At 45.0% G+C, this 26,137-nt stretch overlaps 1 protein-coding gene across 1 annotated transcript in view; it reads left to right on the top strand.

Moving 5' to 3' along the window:
• Positions 1–26,137, top strand: part of gfra2b (GDNF family receptor alpha 2b) — a 140,555-nt gene that overhangs the window by 99,142 nt on the left and 15,276 nt on the right. The window contains exons 5-7 of the mRNA XM_040026810.1: positions 2,395–2,582; positions 20,934–21,043; positions 22,176–22,316. Coding sequence (XP_039882744.1) covers positions 2,395–2,582; positions 20,934–21,043; positions 22,176–22,316 — 439 coding nt within the window. The remainder of the gene's footprint in view (positions 1–2,394; positions 2,583–20,933; positions 21,044–22,175; positions 22,317–26,137) is intronic.

Below are 26,137 nucleotides of genomic sequence, written 5' to 3'. Positions count from 1 at the left end.
CTGCGTGTCCTCATCACCGGGCCACAGCCAAACACCTGCAGAAAAACTGCCAGTTTTGCTCCCGGCTCAGAGTAGTGAGGAGTTTTTACCAACTGTGAGTCAGTGACACTGAAGATGCTCAAACACAGATTCAGTGCAGCAGATTTTACTGTGAGGATCCAGAGTAGCCTCTCTGAGCGTGTCAGGAAACATCACAGCTGAAGTAATTCTAGACTCGTCGTGTTTCAGCTTCAGTATTGCCTCAGGGCGTTTTATATTGTAAGGTCACGACCCTGCAATTATAATAATGCAAAAGGTAACATCCTGTTTGATTCAGTCACACCTGACAGGAAACAGTTAACTGAGCTCAGAGACCAGTTGAACAGGACGCTCAGACTTCTCGAACAGACTTCTATCCAATCAGACCTGAGGAATCACCCCCTGATGGAAATGAGAAAGACTGTAGGCAAAGTCCATCTTTTATCTACAGTTTATGTCTTCAAATGATGCCGCAAATAGGGATGGGTATCGTTTAGGTTTTATCCGATACCAGTACCAAACCGGTACTTTTGAAACGGTGACGGTGCTTAAACTGTGCTCGAACCGGTGCTTAAAGAATGGAGAACACAGACTTTGTCCAAAAATCTCTCATGTTTAGCCGGTTTTTTTGTAAAAAGATAACAATGTTAGCCTTTTCTGCAGCTATAGGGGATTTATGGTATCACTCTTGGCTGCAAACAGTGCTTAAACAATGGAAAAAAAACACAATCTTTGTCTAAAAACCTCTCATGTTTAGCTGTTTCCCTCTTTTTCTTTGGTCATTTTAGCCTTTTTGGCCAGGGTGAAGGGAGTATCTGCCATCAAACAAGAAGACAGCCGTATGGCACTACAAAGGTGTTTGCTAGTTCACCTTACATGCATTAATTTAATAACGTGGTTAGCCTACTCAACGTAAATTACACATGAACAACATTAAGCTACTCACGCAGAGAAGAACGGCTGCTGCTGCCATCATCATCCTCATCATTTCTGCTACACTGGCAGGGCTAGGGGCCAGGACTCTACTCCTCGGGTTTTTGGGGGATGTTGCTAACTCCGGTCCGATAACAGGCACCACACCCGCAGTAGATGTGCACGATGTGAGGTCTCGCAGCAAGCTATCAAATACGGCGCATTTCTCAGCTTTTAACAAAATGCTATGCATCACCAGGTGTTTCATCAGATTCGAGGTGTTACCTCCTTTGCACAGTATCACAGTATCAGCTTAAAGTACTTGTTGCAGGCTGCTGAGTTTGCATCTTTTGCTGTGAAGTACAGCCAGACTTTTGACCGCTTCGCCTTGGGCATTTTTTATCTGTAGCTGTGCTCTAAAAGAACGTACGTACCTGGGCCCGCCTACTACACTTGCAAAGGTAAAATAATTGGCTAGAATCTAAAGTGTATGACATCTGAGGGAAAAAAAGCACCGAAATAAAGCACCGAAATGTGCGCTGCTTTTCGGTCTGGTTACTACTGTTTATGTCAGAACCGGTACCCATCCCTAGCCGCAAACAATTCTGACAAGTCTAACAAGCAAAACAAATGAGCTGCCTCCAAAGAAGTTTAGGCCTTCACCGGGATTCTAACAAAAACATTTAGACCTATTGATCTTTGAGCCCAGATGTTTCAGACCCGTGAGATGTGTGGAACGCTATGTTAGTACTGGGGTCACTGCGGCGCTCAAGTTCTCCTTCAGCATTAACATCAGCACAGAAGCTGTGTGCCGGGAGGTTCACGCTGAGGGCCTCCTGCAGGTGTGACGTGAACAACTTTTATCCGTGTACAACCCCAATCCTGACAAAGTTGTCATGCTGAATTAAACGTGAATAAATAGAGAATGCAGTGATCTCAGAAATCTAGAATTTATTCTCAGTAGAAAACAGAAAACCTGTCACATGTTAAAACTGAGGAAATTCAGTTTTAATAAAAATCTAAGCTCATTTTGAATCATTCAGATTTCTTTTTAACATTTTACTCAGCGTCCCGACCATGTGGATACCTGTGGACACCAGTCTCACTGGTTTGTTGTAAAGCTAGTGAGGATTAAATCAAAGGGACCAGTGATGCTGCAGATCCCTCCTCAGTGAAACAGACCACTTTGCCACTTTTCTCTTTCCAGATATTTTTTCCTAATTTGGGAATTCCTAGTTTATATTCCAGATAAATGCAGACACCAGTCCCGGCCAGGCGGTTGTCTCCCTCGGCACTTAGGAAAGTGATATTATTATTTAACAGGCTATGCTATACTGTTAATGCAGGCTTCTTTTCTCATATTAAGGAATAATAGTTTAGTGCTTTTAGCTTTTTCGCTGCACTCAATCACCTGTACCACATTCCTCGTCTGGTTTACCTTTTTCTTCGCGCCGTGTGTTTCAGGCCCTGCGACAGTTTTTCGAGCGGGTGTCATGGGAGCTGAGCTACCCCCTGCTGTTCTGCTCATGCCCGGACCAGGCGTGTGCTGAGCGTCGCCGTCGCACCATTGTCCCGTCCTGCTCACACCAGGAGAGGCACAAAGCCAGCTGTCTGGAGCTGCGGCGCACCTGCCGCTCGGACGCCCTGTGCAGGTGAGCCACCCTTGTTAGGCCTCGTTAGGGCCCCTCAGCATGATTTCCGCCAAGCCCGAGGAGGAGCTAATCAATGAAATCAGCAGCTCAAGACCTTAATGGGGAGAAATCTCACAGCCTCACAGGTGCAAATTATACATTTGATTGATAAGCACCAGCTTTAAAGGTGAGAGAGGCTTAAAGTGGGCAAGTCAGCATTTCACACACACACACACACACACGCACACACACACACTCACGCACACACACCTGCCCCCTTTAGCGACTACAGGCCAGGCGTCCTTAAGAAGGAAGCACTGCCGGGAAAAGGCTCACACATGATTGGATGGTTTTTTTATCTGCGTGAGTATGAGCTGAATCCACTGATGGAGGCAGCACCTGACCTGAGACAGAGCTGCTAGGTCATGTGACTGATGCTGCAAAGGTGCCACACACTTAGAGGAATCATCAGAAATAACGCTATGCACAGTTTCAAACCCACAGCTGCAGGAAATATTTACACTCTGAAACAGAAGAAATCTTTATTTTTCCACATGTGCAGGTCGGGTCTTCTAAACATCTGGATTTATGCTCCTCCATTTAACTAGCTGAAGACAGTCAAGTTTAATCTCATCATCACCTCAAAAGCACTCACAGTGCATATGTTCCTGTCCCTCAGTTAGAAAAATCAAGTTTATCTTAATATAATAAAGTTCCAAATATGAAAATGTGAGAAGAAAAGAGCCAGAGTGGTGAGAAAATATGACGAAAACTGTACATCAGAGACTCTTTACCCCCCTCCCTCCACGGAGGGGTAGTAGTTTGCTTACAGAGCAAATCGGTCCATCGCCATTCACAGAGAGCGCTGAGCCATCTGGAGAACAGGAAGAGCTACGTGAGGATGCTCTTCATAGACTACAGGTCAGTCATTTATTAATATCCGAGAGCTGTGTTTGGATTGATGACCATTTGAACCTGAACCTGTTAGTCGAGCTCTGGGAGAAGATCTCAGGCTGGAATCAAGCTTCCTGTTCCTGTAGGTCAGTTTTATCGCCACCTTCAGTCCGTCAGTCCCTGTTTGGTTTTTTATTTCCTGCTACACATTTTCAGCATTTTCATTGGTTCAGCCTGGCCGTTGAGGCTGAGCTCACAGAGCTCACTGCCATCATTTAATGATTCAAACTGTTTCCTTCCAGCACCTTCATACATTCAGCACAGAGTTGGGGTCAGACTCATCTCATCAAGCTTATTCATGTATGAGTGGGGAGTGTGTGTGTTAGTGTGTATGTGTGTGTTAGTGTGTATGTGTGTGTGCGCACTCAGCCTTGAGGGTAGAGGTTAAGCACTTGATGGACTTGTCTGATTAAAGTGAGCACATGTTGTCTCTTTGTGGTTTTGAGTGATGAAGCTGCTTCAGCAGAGAAACAGAAATATCAGATGTGCAGTCACACAGTGAGGCCAGTGTTTCCAGATGTTTCATACAAATAAACACAGACATCTGTAACAAGGACTGATTACCTGCATGAGTCAGGCTTACAACATGAAGAGGAACTTGAAGTTAGAGTAGGGCGAGCCGTCACAGCGGCACGAAGATAATGAGCGAACACAGTGGACATACAGTCAACTCTGACACATGTTTATCAGTCATTGATATATCGATCGGGTTATTGTTGATGCTAACGGACCGCCTTGACTGCTGCCAGGGACCACACAGCCAGAGGTTATGGCTGCTGCCTTATAAAACGTGGTGATCCTGCTGATCAGTGATAATTTAGGGCGTCTGTTCTTGATGTTCATAATGTGCCTTCTATCAGTCCCTGTCCTTCCATACCTACTTATACCGGTATATAGTTTCTATAGATATTAACAATAATGATAATAATAATAATTATTATTAATAATAATAATAAGTATAAAATAATAATAATTATTATTATTACTATTATATTATAATAATAATTATTATTATTATTATTTAAATTATTTTAAAAGCTCCTTTCAAGACACCCAAGGACACTTAACAATAGAATAAAACATATAATAGAGATGACAAAATGAAGGACAATAAAAACAAAAACAAACAGTGGGTTCACAGTGAATATTCAGATTTGAACAGATGGGTTTTGAGTTAAAGATTTAAACAGGGGGAGGGAATCAATGTTTCTTAAATCTGGGGGTAGAGAGCTCCACAGCCTGGGAGTAGAGCAGCTGAAAGCTCTCCTTCCCACTGTGGTGAGGTGGAAAGAAGGCACAGGATAGAAGAAGAAGATCGAAGTGAGCGGGCAGTAGTAGCGGGTAGGTAGTGCTTAACAGGTCAAAAAGGTAAGGAGGAGCAAGGTTATGAAGGGTCTTGAACATGAGCAGAAGAAGTTTGTATATTATCCTGAATTTCACTGGGAGCCAGTGAAGTTCATGAAGAACAGGGGTGATGTGCTGGTAGGAGGGGGTTCTGATAATAATGCGAACAGCAGAGTTTTGAACCAGTTGAAGCTTATGGAGGGATTTTTGGGGTGTAAGATGGTGTAAGTTGATGTACTCAGTCTCATCCTGTATGGATTTCTGTCGATCGCTGTTTTCCTCAACTAGTAAATCTGCAGGTAGTTCTGAATGCTAATACCAAGGCTGCTTACTTGCTCGAGCAGACAGAACCATTCAATCACTGTGACTGCTAGCGTCCTTTCACTGGTTCTGTGTTAGTGTCGGGGTGCAGTTCAAAGGTCAAACGTTTGTTTCGTGCATGTATCTGATGACCGGGAGTGCACCCTGAGCTCCGCTGGTGCGGTTTGGTGGAAATTCAAGCTCTGTGACATGAAGGTTAACGTTATGTACATGTACGTTTCATAAAGTACTCTTTATGCTTTGGAAATATATTACATTTTAATTTAATATGACATTTTTAGCTGTGTATTGTTCCAGATGCCAGCCCTAGTACACTTGGTGCCTATGGTGAAACAGTAAAGTGAACAAAGTGAAGCTTTGGTCCAGATAAGATTCATGCAACCACCTCTTCATGTGGACTTCAGTTTCAGCCTTTAAAGAGGAGATCAGGTCTTTTTTTTAAAATGAGCTGATAATGAAACAGCGGTCAGCAAACAGCCAGAGGGTCCTTGTGTGGATCTTCTCCCACTCTTGTCCTGGTCCTGGATTTATTTATGTGTGATTACAACTGATAATGTACCGTAGTTTTTGGACTATAAGGCGCACCGGATTATAAGGCACAATATCAATGAACGGGTCTATTTTGTTACAGAAGGCGCACCGGATTATAAGGTGCATTAAGCAAAACAAAACTGTCACATAATTCAAACTTTAATCAACTCATTCACGATAACTCTCAACATTGTTCAGTTGTAACACATAAAATACAGAACAAAACACTCACTTTTTCAGTTCATTCTTTGTCCAGAAATCCATCAAATTCTCGATCTTCAGTGTCTGAGTTTGACAGGTGGGCGATTTCGGCCCGTAAGCATGTCTCTTAAAAGGTGCCATTTTGGGGTCCTTATAATCACACCATAATATTATGTTGAAGCAGATTTTTGAGTGTCGTGTACTACAAAAAATCGGTTTGACGTCAGTAAGCTCAACCAGAATTCATACATAAGGCGCACTGTCGATTTTTGAGAAAATTAAAGAATTTTAAGTGCACCTTATAGTCCGAAAAATACAGTAGTTTGGAGGAAAACCTCTGAAGCAGGTGTAAGAATCACAGTGACTCACGTTAAAGTCACTTGGCTGTTTACATGTAAATGCCAGGCAACCTTTAAAATCCCCAGAAGGGGCTCCAAGCTAAAGGTATTCCCAGAATCCAGACCTCAAACCATCTGGATGAAACAAACAGCGATGCGGGTGGGACGGTTTGTTAATCTCGAGGAAAGGTGCTAACACCTGAAGGTTGAACTGAGATCCTTTGTTAGTGCACCAATGGCATATTTAATTCTCACACGGTGGCTGGAGAGAACTCATCCCGAGGTTGTTCTGCCAGTTTTCCGGGGTTTACCGTCTCTATCCATCCTGCTGTCAGCTTTCAGTCACATATTCTGTCCTCCATGTGGGTATCAGATCAGCGGGTTGAGCATGCTTAGAGAGAAGCATGTAAACAGCTGACCTGCCTGCTGGGCTGAGCTCTCTTCCCATCAAAGGTTGCTTGTTGCTTCAGCAGCAGCGATGCTCCTCCACAGCAGGCTGGATCTCTTCACTGTGAAGAACCTGTGAAGGTGATAGATTGATGCTCTTATTGCTCCCACATGTGCAAAGGTTGTTTTTAAGAATGTGTATTTCCAACATATGATGCAGGAAAGCTCCTCCACTCTTCAATCAGCTGATTCAGCAACTCAACTCCTCGATGACTCCTCGGGACCTAACCTGGGCTGCTTTTAGGACTCACTGAGAAACCTGGTAGAGAAGTCCAGAGTCCAGTTCGGGCAGTGGCTCATGTTGGGTTGCCCACATATGGAGAGGTTATGTCAGCTGTTGGGTGGGCGCGGCATGGCCCGAAAGTCATGACATGGTTATTGGTGGAGTATTTAGATGATCCTTTGCCCCTGCAGACAGCTCCCAGGATTTTACAAGCTCCTCTCGGTGACAGCAGCAGGAGGTTTCTGTGGTTTCGGTGTCTAAGTGTGACCTATGGAGAAGCAGCAGATACATGAGTGAGTGGGAGTTGGAGTAAGACCACCAAAAGAACCTCAGCACTGAGCTGAGAGCCAGAAGGCAAAAATCCAAATAAATGTCCCCAGGACCCCCCCCCCCCCACGAGTCCCCTCCCTCCCCTCAGAGTGCACTCTGCAGCAGGTGACGGCCGGTATCACACATGGAGCATGAATCGTGTTTGATTGCCTGTAAAAAGAATCCGGAGCAGGCTCGTTCTTTTCCTTTTAGCCTCCATTAACCCCGGATGGAGAGCGGAGAGCTGCATAATCATGGGAATCCCGCAGGTCCTCCGGGTCTCGGCGGCCTCGGAGGGTGGCTTGCCTCCCACTGAGGCTGAAAGCAGCCGGGATGAAGCGACTGCTGGGAGAGGGACTCTGAGTGACAGAAGGACTAATTAAATATGGCCTTTGCCACAGGTAATGTAGGAGAAACCTACGGGGTGCTCTAAAAGGTTTTTGGACTTTATTTGCATTTCAAATAAGAGCACAGTCAGACCTACTGTTCATTTTCACTGAGCCAAAGACGGCGGCACCTCTCAGAGCTCCCGCTGTGTGCACACACTCACCTGTGTGCACTCAGGCTTCACCTGCAGATCTCTGCACAGAGTCATGGTATACACCAGCGGTCTCCAACCTTTTTTGCGCCACGGACCGGTTTATGCCCGACAATATTTTCACGGACCGGCCTTTAATGTGTCGCGGATAAATACAACAAAATAAAACTAGTACCGGTACCGAAAAAAAGAAGATTTATTCATAACACACGTGAAAAGACCCAGGAAAACCGAGTTAACGATAAAAATGATAACAAAATAATGCCGAAAACCGATAAAAACCCTGAAAACTATACATTTCACACCTGAGCCTCAACTCTCGCGGCCTGGTACCAAACGACTTACGGACCGGTACCGGTCCGAGGCCCGGGGGTTGGGGACCGCTGATATACACCACCTGTTAATTTACATGATTTGCTGTCCTTGTGTCCATCATGGCTGCTGAGGGTTTGTCCATATACAGGTGTGGACCTGTTCATGCTTGGTATACATAACTGTACTTATAACACCTGACTTGAAAGGGAATCATCTTTTAGACTTGCAGAGACTAAAAACATTCTCTCATCTGCTGACTTTGATGAAGTAATTCATGCTTTCACTTCGTCCAGGCTTGATTATTGATTCCAGCATCTGCAGCTCTTCTCCTGACAGGCGCTCGTAAACGAGATTGTGTTTCCCTCTTTTTCACTTTAGTGCGCTTTAGAATTGATTTTAACATTTTATTGTTTGTTTTGAAGTCAGTACATGGATCAGCACTCTTACCTTTCTGAACTTTAACTTTAACTTTAACTAAGCACAGCGGTCTGGCTCTTCAAATTATGACCTCTCCAACACTCATCTTTAAAATCTTTGAAGTCTTTACATCTTTAGTTTCTGACACTTTTCTTTCTTCTAGTCTTCAGTATTTTCTTGCTTTGCTTTTTTCCAGCTAGTTGTGTGGCACATTGGTCCACCATGCTCATGAATAACTTGACGTGACTGGGTTTTAGAAACTTGTTTAGCACATGGCTGCAGTGACCTGGTGGATGTTCTCTCTTCAGTGCGTCCACAGAGGTGGTGTTTGCGTCTGGTATCAGAGGTGTGGTCTCTCTGAGGCGGCCATGGTGGCGGTTTGGTCCGAGGGCTGGGGCGTGAGTATTTAGTTGGGCCTGTGGTTCTGGCTGTGGTTCTGGGGCTGAGAACAAAGCAAGGCACTGAAGCTGCTCTGAACTCCAAACAGCAGTCTGTGGAGTGATTTAGATCCTGGTTTGGATCTCATTACGATGAGCAAACATGGCGCTGTTTGTTCTGAATATGAGGGCGAGCGGCAGGTAGGGGCTGCTCTCTGATTGGTGGCATCACCGTGGTGCTCCTCCTGAATGTTTAACCTGGGTGCACACAATTTCCTGTCTGTGTCTGGTGATCTTGCTGCTTTGTTTTCTCTCGCTGTTTCTTTAATTAAGAGTCCCTGAGTGGGAATGCTCATTTGCATATTTACATATTAGCATAGCTGACGAGCCAGCGTCTGCATCAGGATGGCTCGCCCTCGGTCACACTCATGGTTATATTGCTTTCTGCACCATCTTCACAGGGTGAGCTCGTCTTACTGCCCGCCCCCCACCCGGAAAGCAAGCTTCAGACGAGTGCAGAGGAAATGAGATGAATCACAAGCACGTCGGCGCGAGCGGACGGGCCTGGTGCGTGTACCGGCGTCCTCTGTGACCTACAGAAAAGAGGCAGCTATTTCCATCACGGCACCACCCCACCTCACTGACCGTGTAATGGAGCGCTGCCGCTGCTAGATTGGCTCGCTCGCCTTAAAGCAGCACTGAGCCGCCGCCTCCGTCGCTGCTGGCGGGTTTAGGAAAGCAGTTTAGTGCCATGCACCTCGGCACTTGAGTGTGTGTATGTGTTTGCATACGCCCCGCTGTCATTACAGCAAGCATTCTCAGTCTGATGGGGGTCACAAGGAATCTGATGCACATAAATCCTCACATTTGCCAGATGTGTCCCAGCGGAAAGCTCCAACAAGTCTATCACAAGTTAAGTTAGGAGTTATTAAAGGATCAGTTCACAGAATTTAGAAAAAGGAATTCTTCTGCTTTTAGACCCATAACAGCTCCAAATACTGAGGAGGACAGGAAGGAAACACACTGACATCATGAGCTAACTTACCCTCCCAATCATTTATGAACCCCCTTGCTCCAGTCTGTAGTTACTCACCTTACAAAGGGTAATGTCAGAGTAATGGCTCCTAATGAAATTTGAGTAGTGTTGGAGTTGCAGAGAACTGCACAGTTAATCATCAGCAGGAACTTTACAAAGACAGAACCTTTATTACTTTACCTTTAGTTACCTTAAGTGACTATTTCAGTTGTTATCACTATTAACTCAGTGGAAATGAGAGAAAGCAAGTATTCTTACAATCACACACATGAAAAAAAGGAGGTCAAACTTTCAGAAGGCATTCATTGTTTTAAAAAATTTAAAGAGAGAAGAAGAGAGGAAGAGGAAGAGGCTGCAGAGTTCGTCTGTCTGAGCTCTTCAGATTTCAGGTGAAGCTCAACTGTGTGAGAGGATGACTGATGTGGAGGACAAAGGACAGCGTGGATGACCTGCTCTGAGTCAAAGGTCACCCTGAGGTCACGAGGCCCAGACAAGAGGACAGACCAATGGTGGTGCTTGTGCTGGGTGGGATTATTTTGCACCATGAAGCAGAGCGAGTGTGTGAGTCATCAGAGCTGATGGGCTTTAACAGGACACAGAGACTAGGCAGCCAAGGCCATCGCTCTGCAAGATTAGCCCTAGGGCTAGCATGGTGATTAACATGGGACCCAAAATGGATCCCTGTGGGACCCCACAACACTTTACCTCATATACGTCCTCAGATTCATGTGAAATAGACTCTGCTCAAAGCACCACGCTGCTGTTCAGGTGCTCTATTCATCTAAATGAATAGAAAGCAAAGTGATACTCATATACTCAAGTACTTATATAATATATATGGATTTATGATCCACTGTTACAGCTCAGTGTTACTGATGTGAACATCCTGCTTGTTTTATAGTTATCTGATTTCAGTTACCCTCATGCTGCGGGGCTTTTCTCTGCACTTTCTCATGCACTAAATCTTTTTCTAATTATATCTACGTACGTGCGGCGCCCGGCGGTGTCGCATTCGTGTCCTGAGGTCTTTACAAGGGCAGGGACAGGAAACGTGCACACGAGAGCTCTCTGTTGGTCCTGGATTATTTCTGGATTTAGGAGCACGCTGCAGCTGGAAGGATTAAAGGGACAGTCCATCCTGCTGTCAGACATTTCTGATGTGAGCACTAATTGCGCTACTGATTGCTTCTGAACATGGAACTTGATGTTGAGCTTCACTACTCTGCATCCACAGACTTTTATTCAAGTTTTATATCCTCTCATCAGTGAACATCTGGGGGTTCTGCAGTGGTCCAGGGACCCTGAAGTATTCACACGTGTAATGTTGAGCTGCTGAAAGCTGAACTCGTTATAATGTCAGCAGTGATGGGTGTGATGATGCGATTGCAGTGCTCCGTTTTTCTGCTGCTCTTGATGGAGCGATGAGCTTCACTGCGTCTTGTTGTTGTGTGGAACTTTTATTCCTGTGTTTTCTCTGTGCTGATGAGTTGATGGGGTGGTTCTTTAAACAGGTGTGACTCCGCCGTGTTAACCTGTCTATTTTCCTTGGAGTGTCTGCACTTTAATTTTTCATGCACAATAAATCTCATAATCAGATCAAAAGTTTGTCGAGGCATGTGCACCAACAAGTACTCAAATCATAAATCATTTATTACACATGAGTGAATGAATGAACTCACTCGCAGGTTTCAAACTGCGTGCCTAACTCATGACGACATGTGGAGCATTTACACACCGTAGATGACTAATCATAATTAAATGGCCCATCACAAAATCTGCATTTCATATTCATCAACCATGGATTTGTGATCACTTCATGATCGCTTGCTTATGACATGTCACATTGATTATCCTCTAACTGATAACAAACAGTTCTGCACACAAAATCAGTCTGAGACATGGCTGAGTTAAAAACGCTGAAAGGCTCCAATAACAGGATTAGCACAGCCAATCGAGGCGTCCCTGAACGAGAGGATTCAGGTTCAGCTGAGTTATAAAGTTAGCAGCAGCTTAGCTGTTTCATCTGAAGGTCATAAACTGTACTCCTTCTCCAGACGTTCCCAAGTCAGCAGAGAGACGTAATGTCCCGGCGCTGGTCACCCAGGTGCCATGCAGCCCAGCTGTCAAACCAGCCCAGCTGTGGTCGGCTGTTGATGTGAAGGAGCAATGGCTCTTCTCCTATGGACAGCCCTCACACTCCTTCAGTGGAAGCCCATTTCCACCTCAGTCACCGCCCACACCTCGGCACGGCAGGTGAGGGCAGAACATCCTTCACACTCTCCTCAGTCTTCACCCCAGCGCTCTGCTTCTCTGAACCCTGGCCTCAGACTTGGAGGTGCCGATTTTCACCCTGGCAAAAGTGCCGCAGTGGAGTCATTGCTTGGTAACACCCACAGAAACACATCAAACAGGCTGTGAGGCCCACCCGTCTGTCCATTATGGTGATGCAAACCAAGCACGTCTACAGGGGCTGCAGTCAGATTTCTTCTCCAGGTCCAGAAAACACGAGCAGACTGTCTGGGAAAACTCACACGCCCTCGAGGCTGCAAGGAGCTGGTTCAATGATCTCCACTGCTCCTCTTGGGTTCTTGAAGGATGGACCCGCCTCACTGTAGAAGAGTGTGAGCCCCCTAAAGCTGAAATACACATTCTGTTCCCCCACTCACGAAAGCTTCTCCAGGTTTGAGGAAGTTTATTTCCACTGGTGTCCTGTTTTTCTGCCACGCCACACAGGTCTGTTTAGTGAGCATTAATGTGCGCTGAGTATTCACATAGGTGTGTCTGTGTGTTTGTGCTTTGTTTATCCCCATTAATGCAGACCTGATAATTGAATAACTCTTGAGGGATCTGTGAGTCTGTTACACCATGACTGACAAGTCAGGGTCAGAGGGGGAGGATAAGGGAACATACATGCTGCATGGACGGCTGATGGAAGCTCTTATAAATCACCATATACACTTTTAATGTGTGTTTGTCAGGATGTACAGCAGAGCTAATTGGATTCATTCGTTCCAGCAGGGCCTGAGTGTGTGTGTCTGTCACTGCGAATACATCGTGCTGCCTGACAGTCAGTAATGAGGGCATTTAGACTCACTCAGCCTCGCTGTAATTTCATTTTAATATTCTTCACCTTCACATGAACACACACTCACCACCGCAGACACACATGCACACACAGACACAAACACACTGCACAGCGATAAATGAGAGCAGGAAAACAGACGATCTGATTTATCGCAGAAACACTAAATATTAATGTGTGAGTTTGTGTGCGTGGGTGTGTGTGTGTGTGTGTGTGTAATAGTGTGTCCTGTGTGAATGTGTTATTTATTAGTTGGGAATAAGTGATGCATTCGTGCTCCGTGGGTATTTACAGTGTTGATGTTGTCATGTCTGCACACTCTCGATCCTGATTGGTTATATTTTGTGTTTGTGTCGTGACCTTAGCAAGGAAAAAAACTCTCTGCTGAAGAGACTCTGAATTTCAACTTTTCATTGAAATTCTCACTTTTTAATTTGAAATTTTCCATATAATTTTGTAAAATATCAAATGTTCTGCTCTAATTAAATTTACTCAACTGTTACACATTCATATCTCACTGAGCACATTTTAATTAAAGATTAATTGTTTGAGTAAATAAATCTTTGATTTTATATACTTCAGTTTCATTGTACTCAAAAAATTGGCTTCATGTTCATGAAGTTGAAGAGAAAACCCTGCCTGTGGACACAGCCCGTAAAAATTCAATGTAATACAATAAAATGATCGAACACAAATCTGAACAGATGGTATAAAAGGCTAGCTACAAGTGCAGCTAAAGATATTGCAGGGCAGACGTGACTCATGAACACTTGCTGTCTAAAATTCTAATAAAAATATTAACGTTTATTAAAGAAAATATGGAAAAATATTTTAGCTAATGTTACAAATAAAAGTGTTATCTAAACAGAGGCTAATGAGTTGAAAATGGTCTCTTAATGGAATAAATCTCTATGAAGTGGAGCAGCAAACCGAGGCCTCGGTTGTCATCTGATGTAGACGGCGAGTCCAGGACTTCTATGATGGCTGCTACCTGGAGCGTCTGAGCGGTTGCTGTAAAGCCGGTACCTTTAAACCAAAATTCAAAGAGCGTGCTAAATGTAATGACCGTAAGAAGAAGTTCATACAAACATGTCTGAACACGAGACGATGGAAACACATCAAATCAAAGAAAGACTTGAACGCTCGGGAACTTCCTGCCGCTGTCACACGAACACCTCCGCGCGGTAACCTGCAGGCATGACTTTTTCAAACATGTTTTTTCATGCATGCTGTTCCAGAGTCCTGGTATTACGAGGGTCTGAGTCTAATTCAGAGGAAACATCTTAGGTCAGGCAGCGTACAGTACATCTGCTCCATCTCTCTGCCGGTTGATGATTAGTGGAGATGAAACTTTAACGAGCCCTGCAGGGAGATGAGTGCTCGGCAGGATTTGATCAAGTGGTTTCTGAGGCAGCAGACTGCACTCCTCAGCTAAATCTGCCCCAACTCCTCTGCTGTCTTTGGCTCTACCATCATCGCTCTCTGACCTTCATTTGTCACCATGCTAACTACTTCCTGCATGGGTAAAGCACTTTGTTTCAGGGTAAAATACTCTGATTATTTTAGTGGTGGTGGATATGAGTCTGGATATGAACCCGTCAATGCCTTTACTGATGCCCTCAGGTTCCTGTCATCAGTCTTCTCAGGTCTCACAGAGTGGAGGAAAGAGTCTGAAACATCCGGTCTCAAAGATGAGTCAAAACCAAACCTGTGCCTGCTCAGTCTTTCTGTTCATGAGTAAAATATTAATTAAGAGATTAATAAGATGTTCAGTGTTTAAAGCCAGGTTTAAAATTTGATGTGAATCCACTTTTCTCGGTCATGGCTTCCATGCGTGTTGTATTAAGTTTGAAGAGCTGATTAATTTGACTGAGCATCCTAAACTTCAGCAAATATTCTGTCACAGTCTGGCTGAGGCAGACTGTATGTAGTAAGGAGTGGACTCAAAATGCAGACACGAATGAACTGATAGAAAAATACTAAGGCAAACAAGAGGAGACTAAATAAACAACCTAAAACTGACCCTGAAACTGATCAATAAAACAAAAAGGTTCACAAGAAAACCTGGAACTCAAACAGTCCGAAACAAAAGGCCCACGAAAGGCACAGGAGCCCAGGAAACAGTTAATAAACATTTCAGGAGCTGACCCTGACTCCAGGTAAACAAAGTCCAAAAGCACCACTCAGGAGGTCGACCCGGTTGGTGACAGCATAACAGTCCATGGTTTATCAGTTCAGGAGGCCGACCGCGGAGTCAGCGGTGGCGACGAAGTAGTTCAGGAGCCTGACCGCGTGGAAGACGGTGGCGATTGAGCAGGTCCAAAGGCTGTCTGTGGTGGCGAAGAAGTCCAGACAGCAGCCTGGAAGGTGGCCACTGACACCAAACCAGATGTGGACGAGGCAGGACCAGGTGAGGCAGGACCAGATGGTGGTGCTACAGGTGACAGTGTGGAAGCCGCAGGTGGTGGAGCAGGTGGTGGCTGAACGGACTCACTAGAGCCGTCAGTGGACACAGAGAGGTGCTGGACGGGCGCTCCAGAATCCCCAGCTGATGTGGCATGAAGCTGGACGGGCTCTCTGGGCCCTCCAGCTGACGTGGCAAGAGGCTGGAGCGGTTCTCCTGAACCCCCAGTGGACGAGGAAGGTTGCTGGAGGGGCTCTCCTGGGCCTCCAGCAGGAACAGACGGCGGCATGGGAGCCGCGGAGTGCTGGAGGGGCTCTCCTGGGCCTCCACCAGGAACAAAGGCAAGGCCAGCAGGTATGGAGACCTCCGGCAGAAGGGACGCTAACTGTAGCTGCATGGGGCACACGGCCGGCACAGGATGCAACGGCTGGGGCAGTGCACTGCAAACAGTCTGTCCGGGATTTATTACTGAGATGCAGTCCCCTGCTGGCTGAATGAGCTCACCGGAGCTTCCAGCAGAGGATGGAAGTGGCTGAACAGATGGCTGAGCAACTGACTGAGCTGGTGACAGAGCTAATGGGTGAACTGGAAACAGAGCTGATGCCTGAGCTGAAGACTGAGCTGAAAACTGAGCAGGTAACAGAGCTGACAACAGCTAGGTCTCCTAAGCCTCCAGAACACGATTGTACCCGTGCATGTACGACCAAAGCCTCGTACATGCACGCACGTCTGTGACTGTGTGATGACAGAAGGAGGCATAAATGAAAGCCCTTCATAAAGCCCAAAGCAAAAGGCACTATAGAGGTGCAGACCTACTTTTTAAGTTTTCACCCAGTAAACGTGAAGGTTTGAAGTCAGACAGATGGAGCTGATCCTCAGGTCACTCGAAATAATTATTAGTAGGAAAACTGCAGGAAGGTCACAGGCTGATGGTGGTGATGCCCTTTAAAAACCAGCCTCGTGTGGTAAACCCTCTCCTCATGTATCCTTAAAACTAACAAAGAGCTCGACGGCAGTTGGCTCATGCCTCACATGGCATCTGCCACGACGAGGCAGCAAAGGGCGAAGGGGCAGGTGTGTGTGAGTGTGTGCGATGGTACGGTGTGTGTTTGAGTGATGGTACTTCTGTCTCTGGAATGAGCAGTTTGAAGGTTAGGTGAGGTTTGAGGGTGCAGACTCAGTTTAGCCGCAGGTCACTGGCAGGCTGGTTTAGGTCAGGATGGTCCTCCCATAAACACAGCTCTGGTCTCTCATGTGAGAGCAGGTGTGTGTGCTGGTATGTGCAGGCGATTCAAACACAAAGATCAGATTTAACAAAGACACAAAAATAATCTTATAAACTAGTCTGAGTCTCAGTAAGGTCTCATGTTTGTGCAGTTACTCACAGACCCACACTAACCAGTCCGCACCATCATCACCGATCTCTGCCTGTATTTCAGCATAAAGCTGTAATACAGGCTCCAAGCTTACTGAGGATTTATGCTTCAGCTGGAAATCTGCGCCATAACCAGCGGTGTAATCTGACCTTTCACTTTTTTAGAGATCTACAGCTACTGTCATTGTTCTGTTCAGCACCAACAGTTCCTCCTGTGACTCTATCAGTTAGAGAGAAACGGTCATCGTCTTAGCATAAAGAAAAATAATCATAATCATCAACAGAAGGACTCACAGATGTCAGCAGTTTCCTGGAGAGTATAACGTCACCGCATAGTTTCTATGAGCTGGACTGGCCGGGACACGAGCACATGGGACTCAAAATACAGAAATACAACAACATCATCACACACTCACAGAGACAGGCCTGCAGTGGATGGACGGATGAAGCACTGCATTCCTGTGAGTTTTATTTTTTTGGTCCAGCCTCCACCAAGTTCTGGAGGGCCTGGTTCTGCTGAGGCCCGGGAACTTGTGAAGTTTAGCAGCAGGTCTGAGAAAGCTGAGATCACTTGACCTTCATCAGTGACAGCCTTCCTTGGAGATGCTTAGAGGATGTGTTCAAGTGAGTGAGTTTTGTCATAATGTGCCTGCGTAAACACACACGCACACACAGACACGCAGGCCCACACACAGACACACACTCAGTGGCCTCTGTTTGAAAGTCACTCTGCAGTCGGCCTGTCACACCCGATCACTCTCTACAGCCACCACACAGTCATGTCTTCCGTGTCACGCTCTCGTGTCCTCTCTGAGGACATGATGCAGTCCTCGATGGCGGCCAGCTAAAGCTCGGCGTAAACACAAAGCCCATCACGCTGTCTCAAACAGCGACAAGATCACACGTCTCCGTCACCACACGCCACCTTTCACCTCACCTGTCTGTCAAAAATTTTCAAGAGAGAAGAAGAAGAGCGACGTTAAAGAGACGAAGCAGGTGAGAGGCTTTAAGAGGAGAGCGAGACAAAGGAAACCAAGAGGAGAGACGGGATGTGAAACACAAAAGTAGGACAGGCAGTAGATTAAGCTCAGCAGCTTTACTCTTATTGCCTGTGACAGTTTCTTGTGCATTAACATATGCATGATGTAGTGGATACTGCAGGACATGCACGCAGGAACAGCAGATAATCTCCCAAACTACTGCATGAATCAGGCGGATATTTCCACAAGGATTTTCAGCTCTCAGGAGAGTTTGCTGGGCATCTGTTCGATCTGTTTTTAACAATGTTTGCATTTCTGAAGGACTTTACACTTCGACAGTGCAAATAACGGCAGTCTGAGTGCTACATACCCACTTTATACTCCATTCACAGCACTTAAACAGCATTAACACTGAGGCGTTGTGTTGAAATCTCTCTGCTCAGTGGATAAACTGGGCATGGCGTGAATGATTTGAACTGGTTGACTGGGAAATGTCTGTGTTTTTACCTCAAGAAGAACTAAATCCAGAAGAGCAGACTCTTTGAAACAGGACTCTGTCCTCTCCCTGTTATCAGAAAATACTGGAAGCATATCAGCAGATTAATCTGTCATCGAAATAAAGTAAATAATGTCCTTACAAGCTGTTTTGGTTACCTTCCCAGTGACAAATCATCAGACCCCTATAGCACCTCATCCGGGTGGTGGGAACACTGCAGGGCAGGCTCTTTCAGGCAGGGTCTCAGCCATAAGCCCATCTGTCTGGGGAGACCCTCTGCCTTTGTTCGATTCACAGTCTGGTCCAGTTTTCCTGATGGTGGCATTATCAGATGATCCAAACAAAAGAAATAAAGCTTCCTTCAAAGCTGTCTGTGCTCGGCCTGAGAGGCAGGCTCCTCCACATCGAAAGGAGTCAGCCGAGGTGGCTCATCACCTATCCAGACAGCGGGATGGGATCCTAGAACAGACCGAGGACAAAACAGATAGAATGTGTTCTCCACCTGATTGGCTAAACCCATGGCCTAGTCTGTACACATGTCAGCTGCTAAATGGTTCCTGTCTACATCCGGCCATTTTAAAAAGCCTGCTCCCAGCAGCAGTGTTTTGGTCCTGTCCCCGATCTCCAAACCTCTGATAATTCAGTGTTTTACATGGAGAAACAGTAGCTCTGCTCCCTACTCGTTACCTAAATTGTGTAGTTTAAATGGCTGCTCTCTCACCGCGGTTGTTTTCCCCTGTTTTCAGTCAGTTATGGAGTTTGGTGTCATGTAGGGATGCATGTTTAATGCATCTTTGGTGTGCCGCCCTTCCTCTTGAATAAACATGTGTTGATAAACTGCACCTTTAACTGAGAGTTACTGGTTGGTTTGTGGGCGAGGCCGTGGACTGTGGTTTAACATTAATTTGGCCCTCATAAATAGCAGGAAGTGGATGCATGCATGGACAGTGACATCACTTACTGCAAAGAGTCCATCAGAGTCTGGCCCTTCTCTCTCTTTCTTCAGTCCGGTCTGAATTTTTTACACATGCACAAAAGCTGACTCATCAGTTTGTTTTGAGGGCCGAACCGGACTCGGCGTGAGGTCCAGACTGCAAGGCAGTGACAGGCAAGCCCATGAAGCTTATTAAACACAGTTTGTTCATCTCTCATAAGCAGCCAACTGTGGCACTGCCGTCGCCCATCTTTCATGAGGGGAGGATATTTTTCCCCCAGTGTCTCATTAGCATCCATGCTGCTGCCAAAACAACCCGTCTTCTTTCAAAGGAGTCCAAATCAGCCACTTTTTGTCTTTGGAAATTTTGGTGTGAAAGACTTCAAACATAATCTGTTGGATTTACTTCCACTCGTCTGTGAGTGTGGGACAGGTCTGTATGATAAATGTAGAGAGGAAAAACTGTCCCCTTCACATCTGCGAGAGTCGGCTCCCATTCATTTCCATTTCTGTAGCTGTTACAGCGTATGATGCCATCTGTGAATCATTTTCAGCTAAATAAAATTGCTCTTTTCTTACTTTCTTTATGTTAGTCACTCTGTAAATCCATCTGTTTTAAAAGTTTGCTGATCTGAGCGAGATGCAGGGTGAAGCCCAGCGATAATCAGGGCGTGTCCTCAGCATCGAAACTGTTACACAGAGCTGAATGTCATGTTTCCCACACGCCTCCATTGTTGGTGCTTTGACTGGGGCTTTGACGTCACCTCGCCACATTCTTTTCTTCTTCTGTGGTTTAATGACACCTGCTAAATCACCTCCACCAGCTGTTGTGCTCCATCAACCGATGATAAATCCCATAAAAAAAAAAGTCAACCCCAGAGGTTGTTTGCGCAGCTGCTGCTTATTACAGTCCATTGTTAGGCTTAATTACTAAGGACCACTCAGTGTCATGTGACCATCAGTCCTTCCTGCAAAACCCCCCAAAATGACACGTGTTTGCTTTCAGTGTTCACGGGAATGATTCTGCAGACGTGACGAGCAGCATGCAGGATTTAAAAACACACTCTCATTGAACCACCCACAGCATTACACTGCCTGTTCCTTGTGCCTGTTCAGCTGGGGCACACCAGGAGGCGCTCGATGGAGTGAATAGAACAAAATGTTATTTCCAGCTGATTGTACACAAAAGTCTGTTTCATTTTTGCTTCCATAAGTCCAGCATGAAGGAAAACTACTCTTCTTTCCTTTAGTTTTTCTCACAGCGATTGCCATAAAATGCTAGCACTCTGCTAATGTGTGCTGATTGGCTGGTTCAGGATTTAGGGCAGGTCTTCCTCCCTCAATGGTGTCCGTTTCGAAGCAATGACTACAGCAGATGTTAGCAGCGTCGTTAAAGCCCAGCAGAAGCTACCATGTGTGTAGAAGCAGCAGCTGATTGCGGTGGTTGAAGGTGATGCTAACAGGGAGCTGCTGCTTGCTTTACACCCCAATTCAAGATGGGGGACGCCGTTTCCGTAAACTGACAGAAAGGTCTTTCATGAATATCTAAAAATAGAAGTGTTTCGATTGTCTCAAGCCCTTTGGGGGAGGTTTATTCTCCAGAGGCAAAGAACCCCATTCACTCTAGGCAAGCTTGACAGCACCCCCCCCCCCCCCACACACACACACACACACGCACAGGGAGCTGGTAGCTGTTGGCCAAATTACATCATGTTACTGATGTTTTTTGTTGTGTTGCTTCCTGTTGCAGGTCTCGGCTCGCTGATTTCCACATGAACTGCCAGGTGACACCACACACCGTCACCACCTGCCCTCACGATAACTACCATGGCTGCCTCATGTCCTATGTCGGCCTCATTGGTAAGTCTAGCCTAAACTCGGCTAACCTTCTGATGTGTACATCATCAGTGGTGATGGCCCCAACCCTAACCCAAATACTGGAAACAGAATTGTGTTTGATGGAGTCGGTTAGACTGTCGTTACAATACTGCTTGCCTTTTATCACAGTTTGCTCAAAACTGACATCTGAATGACTTCATTAGTACGGTGGCCCTGAGAGGCCAAACGGACTGCAACTTAAGAAAAGACCAGTAATAAGAAAAACGCTGCAAAAGCACACAAAACACAACGGAAATAGGAAAAAACAAAACAGAAATAGGAAAAAACAGATTTCCAAAAGCACAAGGGAAGTGCTTCTGGGGAGACAATAACCCGACGGACCAGTTGCAGAAACCCAAAACATGGTAGGTGTGTTTTATCATGATTCATATAATACTGATGACGGATTTTTAGGCTAATAGTTAGGCTAACACACTTACCTCTCATCTTTTCTTTCCTCACAAAACCATTAGATCCTCCACTTCTTTTAAGTGTCTCCCAGTGCAATTCTTAGCACATTTTGATTCCTGCAACTGGTCCGTCGGGTTATTGTCTCCACAGAAACACTTGCCTTGTGCTTTTGGAAATCAGTTTTTTCCTGTTTCTGTTTTTGTTTTTTCCTATTTCTATTGTGTTTTGTGTGCTTTTGGAGTGTTTTACTAATTGCTGGTGTTTTCTTAAGTTGCAGTCTGTTTGGCCTCTCAGGGCCACCGTAGATTAGTAATTAATTCTGCTTTCTCAAAATATCTTCCTGTTTATAGTAGAACCTGACCTAACCTGTGACAGGTGTTTGGTACAGAGATCCTCCAGCACAGAGTTAGTTGTTTAGATGTAATGAGTTCAGGTAACTGTGCCTTCCTCTAACTTTACCACATGACCTGTTTAGTGAAGCCAGCCTGTTCGTTTCTGGCTGTGATCAGCAGCCACTTGACCGTTATTTAAATCTTTCAGTTGAGAATTAAGAGCAGAGAAACATTCTACTGGTGACTCATTTCTTCTCTGGAAATCTTTCAATGATTCAATTCCCAATTTGCAAAAATCCTCTTTACCTTTCTTCCCGGCTAATCTCCACCCTAATTCTTATTCCTCTCCTCCTCCCCCCTCCCTGCCTCAGGCTCGGATGTAACGCCAAACTACAGCGACAGCAGCCCATCCAACATCACTATGAGCCTGTGGTGCACCTGCAGGGGCACCGGCCACCAGGAGCACGAGTGTGAAGCTTTCCACCGCGATTTCACACACAACACCTGCCTCAGTGAGTGCTGCATGCCTGATCAGGAGGGTCAGAGCTGTAAAGTGTTGATCCTCTCCAGTTAGTCTGGAGAATATTTACCTAAATAATCCAGAAAACAAAATTATTAATCAAACAGGTTATAAGCCAATCAGCCGTCACACTGCTGTAACAACATGTGAACATACCTGCAGGTAGTTTTATGCCGTGTTTTCTGTTTGTTGTCTGATGGATTCAGTCATTTATGGATCTGAGTTTATAAAGCTGCTGCTAACAGAAATGTATCTTCCCCCTTTACACTGAAAGGGTGGAAATTCATGGAAATTCAAAATTTCAGCTCTATCATATTACAGAACTCAGAACAGAATTTTTCATTTCTATGTTGCTTATCAATGATGTTGCCTGTTTAGGTTATGCATTTTCCAAAAACGGTTAGCTCTGATCTACGACCATGGGTGGGAGGGGTGAAGGGTAAACAAACAATTTGCCAAATTCTGGAAACACTGAAGTTTGAACGTCTCCAGGTGTTACTGATTGATTAGATGCAATAACGTTATTACCTGTCACATGACCTGATCTTTGCTGATCCATGTGGGGCAAGGGGGAGGGGTTGATGTACTTAATATTCTATTTGATTATCAATGCGTTTTTCTGTCAGTGGTGTAATTGATTATTCCATAAAAGGAAAGTGATTTGGGCGCTATAATTCAGTTTACAAATATGAAGCATAGAAAAGCAGAAAATATTCACACTGAATAATTTCTTATTTTTAAATGTCTTAATTATTGATTGTAGAAATTATTACAGAGAAAATGAGATAATATTCACATTTAAAAGTAGGCGTTCATTTTGGGAAACCATTAAATGGTTCATAAATAATGAGACTTTCAGACTTTAATGTAGAAATGTTATCAAACTCTAACCCAAGCTGTGCAGAGGTGTGGAACTGCAGCATGAGGTTAAATCGATGAATAAAATCATGATACATGTTACTGTTAAATGTGTCATCTCAGCACATGAAATGCTGAAAACATTGGCATGGTTAAAGAAACAGAGGTGTGAGTGAGGCGGATAATTGAGGGGAAAGGTTAGTGGAGGAGGAAAAACAGAGAAGTACGAGCCGATGTGTTGAAGATCCCCAGATACCTTCTTTAAATAACACTGACCCAGCTCCAACATCACCTCTGCGCCTCCTCCATCACACATCCGCTCCTCCTCCTCCTGCTGTGGATGCAAACATACATATCCATGTGCTGCAGGCAGCGAAGAACACAACCATGCCGTTACATTGAACTTCATGCATTCATGTATATGTGAAGGTCAGTCAGTTAATGAAGGATGAAGCCTGTTTATGATGTACATGTCTCCAAATGTTCAAACCCAAAAGTACTCAGATTACTGGACTGTGCTCTGATCAGGCTCAAAACTGTGAGCTCTGTCAGGTGACGGGAATAACACTGATTATCTCTTCATCACGGCTCCTGTTAGTGTGCGGGAGTTATCACGGATCAGGTGAACTTCGGACCCACAGTCCAATCCATGAAGGTCCACCTCCCAGGTTATGGCCTGAAAGCACCTGCATGTTGGTGCAGATACCTGAGCACAGCGTCAGGGCTCGAGTACCCTCTCCATGATCTCCCGGTCTGTCAGAAGACGCGGCGGCACGTTAACGTTTAACAGGGGCGGAGAATGCTCTTTGCAGTCGAGGTGTAGTCAGACCTGGACAAACACGTTTTGTGTTCAGATGCAAGAATAACCTTCAGTTATCTGAACGTGATTTGCTGCACTGAGGCAGCAGCAACCTCTGCCTTGTGTTGAGTGGGTTGCATTGCACCGCTGTGTTCATTAATCATTCTCCAAACAGACCACCATGGATCCTACCAACAGACTCCACAGACCAGTGTGTTGGGCTTAAAAAGTTGTTGGTGTATCTCTGTGCTGGTCTCAGTATGAATTCCCATAAACACACACAGTTCAGCCAGACTGTGGTGTAAATACTAACTTCTATATTCTTTATTCTGTATTCAGCCCTCGTGAAAATGGTCGATAGTCATTCGTCTTCAGTTTGTTAGGTTATATTTTCATCTCCAAGGCCAGTGGATCCCCAGAATGTAAAAAAGACCAGAAAAAACACTCAAAGCCATAAAAGAAGGTTAAAATTTGATTTTCAGTGTGCATTATTCATATGTATAAACCAGGATTCCTGCAATCCATAAAAGGTCTTTAATTAATTAAACCAAAAATGACATAACTGGGGTTAAATCAATCTTTTAAAAGTCTTTGCAGTGAAAGAAAACACCTGTGTCTCCAACCCTGTGTCTGTTTGTTTCTTTAGTTTTATAGTTGTCATGCTGGCCTTGAATTTCATCATGAGTTGCATTTTTAACTCTTAAAAGTCTTAAATCTAATCTGAATCTGGTCTGAAGCCATAGCGTCACTTATTACTGTGAAGGTTTTTCAGGTTCAGTACTCAAAAATCCCATTATTCAGTGCAGTAAACATCAAAGTATTTGGACTCCTTCAAATGAAGAAACAGCAGATAATAACCAAGTGATCCCAAATAATCCTCAGGGGATCCTGGGTGGACACAGAGTTAACAGTTCACCCAAAACTGTAAATGTTAGATCACCAAAATTCCCCATCCTCCATCAACCATGGGTATCTGCACTAAATGCCATGGCTGTCCTTCTAATTGATGGTGAGATACTGAGGTATTTGGAGGAGGCTGTGAATGAAGGAGAGGTGGAGTGAGTCAACATCTAACTGGTAGACAGATGACTTTATTCGAGGCTGCTCCGCCTCAGTATCCCCCAGTATGCCCCAGTATCTGGCTAAACTGTACCCATACCAAATACCAGGTTAACAATGACCACCTCGGCCTCTGTTAGCTAACAGGTTGCTGGTGGAAACTGTGCTCCTGTTGGCCATAGAGCAGAGGGGGAAGGCATATTAGAAGGCAGTGAGAGAGAAGGAAAGGCGGGAGTGAGGAGGTGAGAGTTTTGTTTCTGTTGATAAAAAGTTATTTCAGCTATTTAGATTTGTAGTTCTTCGAACTGAGCATTAGATTAGATAGCAGGAAGAAACGTGTTCATTGGTTATGAATATGACTTCAGATAAGTATTATATATAATATAGCAAAGGTTTCCAGACACCCAGGTGACCAGCTGAATTAGGTCACTTCAGGCTAGACTTGGGCACACTTGGGCTGGATTCTGACAGGTGTGCCTCAGTAATAATTGTCTAAGGAGCTTGGAGAGAAAAGCGTCTGGACTTCTTTAAGTTGCTTGAAGACGTTTCACCTCTCATCCGAGAAGCTTCTTCAGTTCTAGGGTCAAAATGGTGGAGAGTCCCAGATTTAAACCCCGTGGGAGTTTCCCCCCAAAGAGGGACAAAAGGACAGATGATCCTCTACCTAATCACATGAGCCAAGGTGTGAAAACGGGTGTGGGTCACAGTTGGTGTTGTAAGCCACTGCCTCTGTTCAAAGATGGTCGCTCACAGTGGACATAAATTTATTTATTTATTTGGGACAGTGCATGTTAATGAACATAAATGTAAAAAAAAATTACATGAATGTAAACATACCAGATTATAGCTACATTGGAGAGACCAAACAGCCACTTCACAAGCGCACGGCACAACATAGAAGAGCCACCTCCACAGGACAAGACTCGGCGGTCCATCTGCATCTAAATGACAAAGGTCACTCTTTCGAGGATGCCAATGTTCACATTTTGGGCAGAGAGGACAGATGGTTTGAAAGAGGAGTGAAAGAAGCCATCTATAATCCAGTTTTGAGATCCCTTCCCAGATGCCTTAACGCCCACTCACACCCTGGGCCATCT

This window comes from Simochromis diagramma, unplaced genomic scaffold, assembly GCF_900408965.1.
Source record: "Simochromis diagramma unplaced genomic scaffold, fSimDia1.1 OVJJ01000293.1, whole genome shotgun sequence".
Lineage (NCBI taxonomy): Eukaryota > Metazoa > Chordata > Actinopteri > Cichliformes > Cichlidae > Simochromis > Simochromis diagramma.
This window is presented reverse-complemented; position numbering and strand designations above follow the sequence as displayed.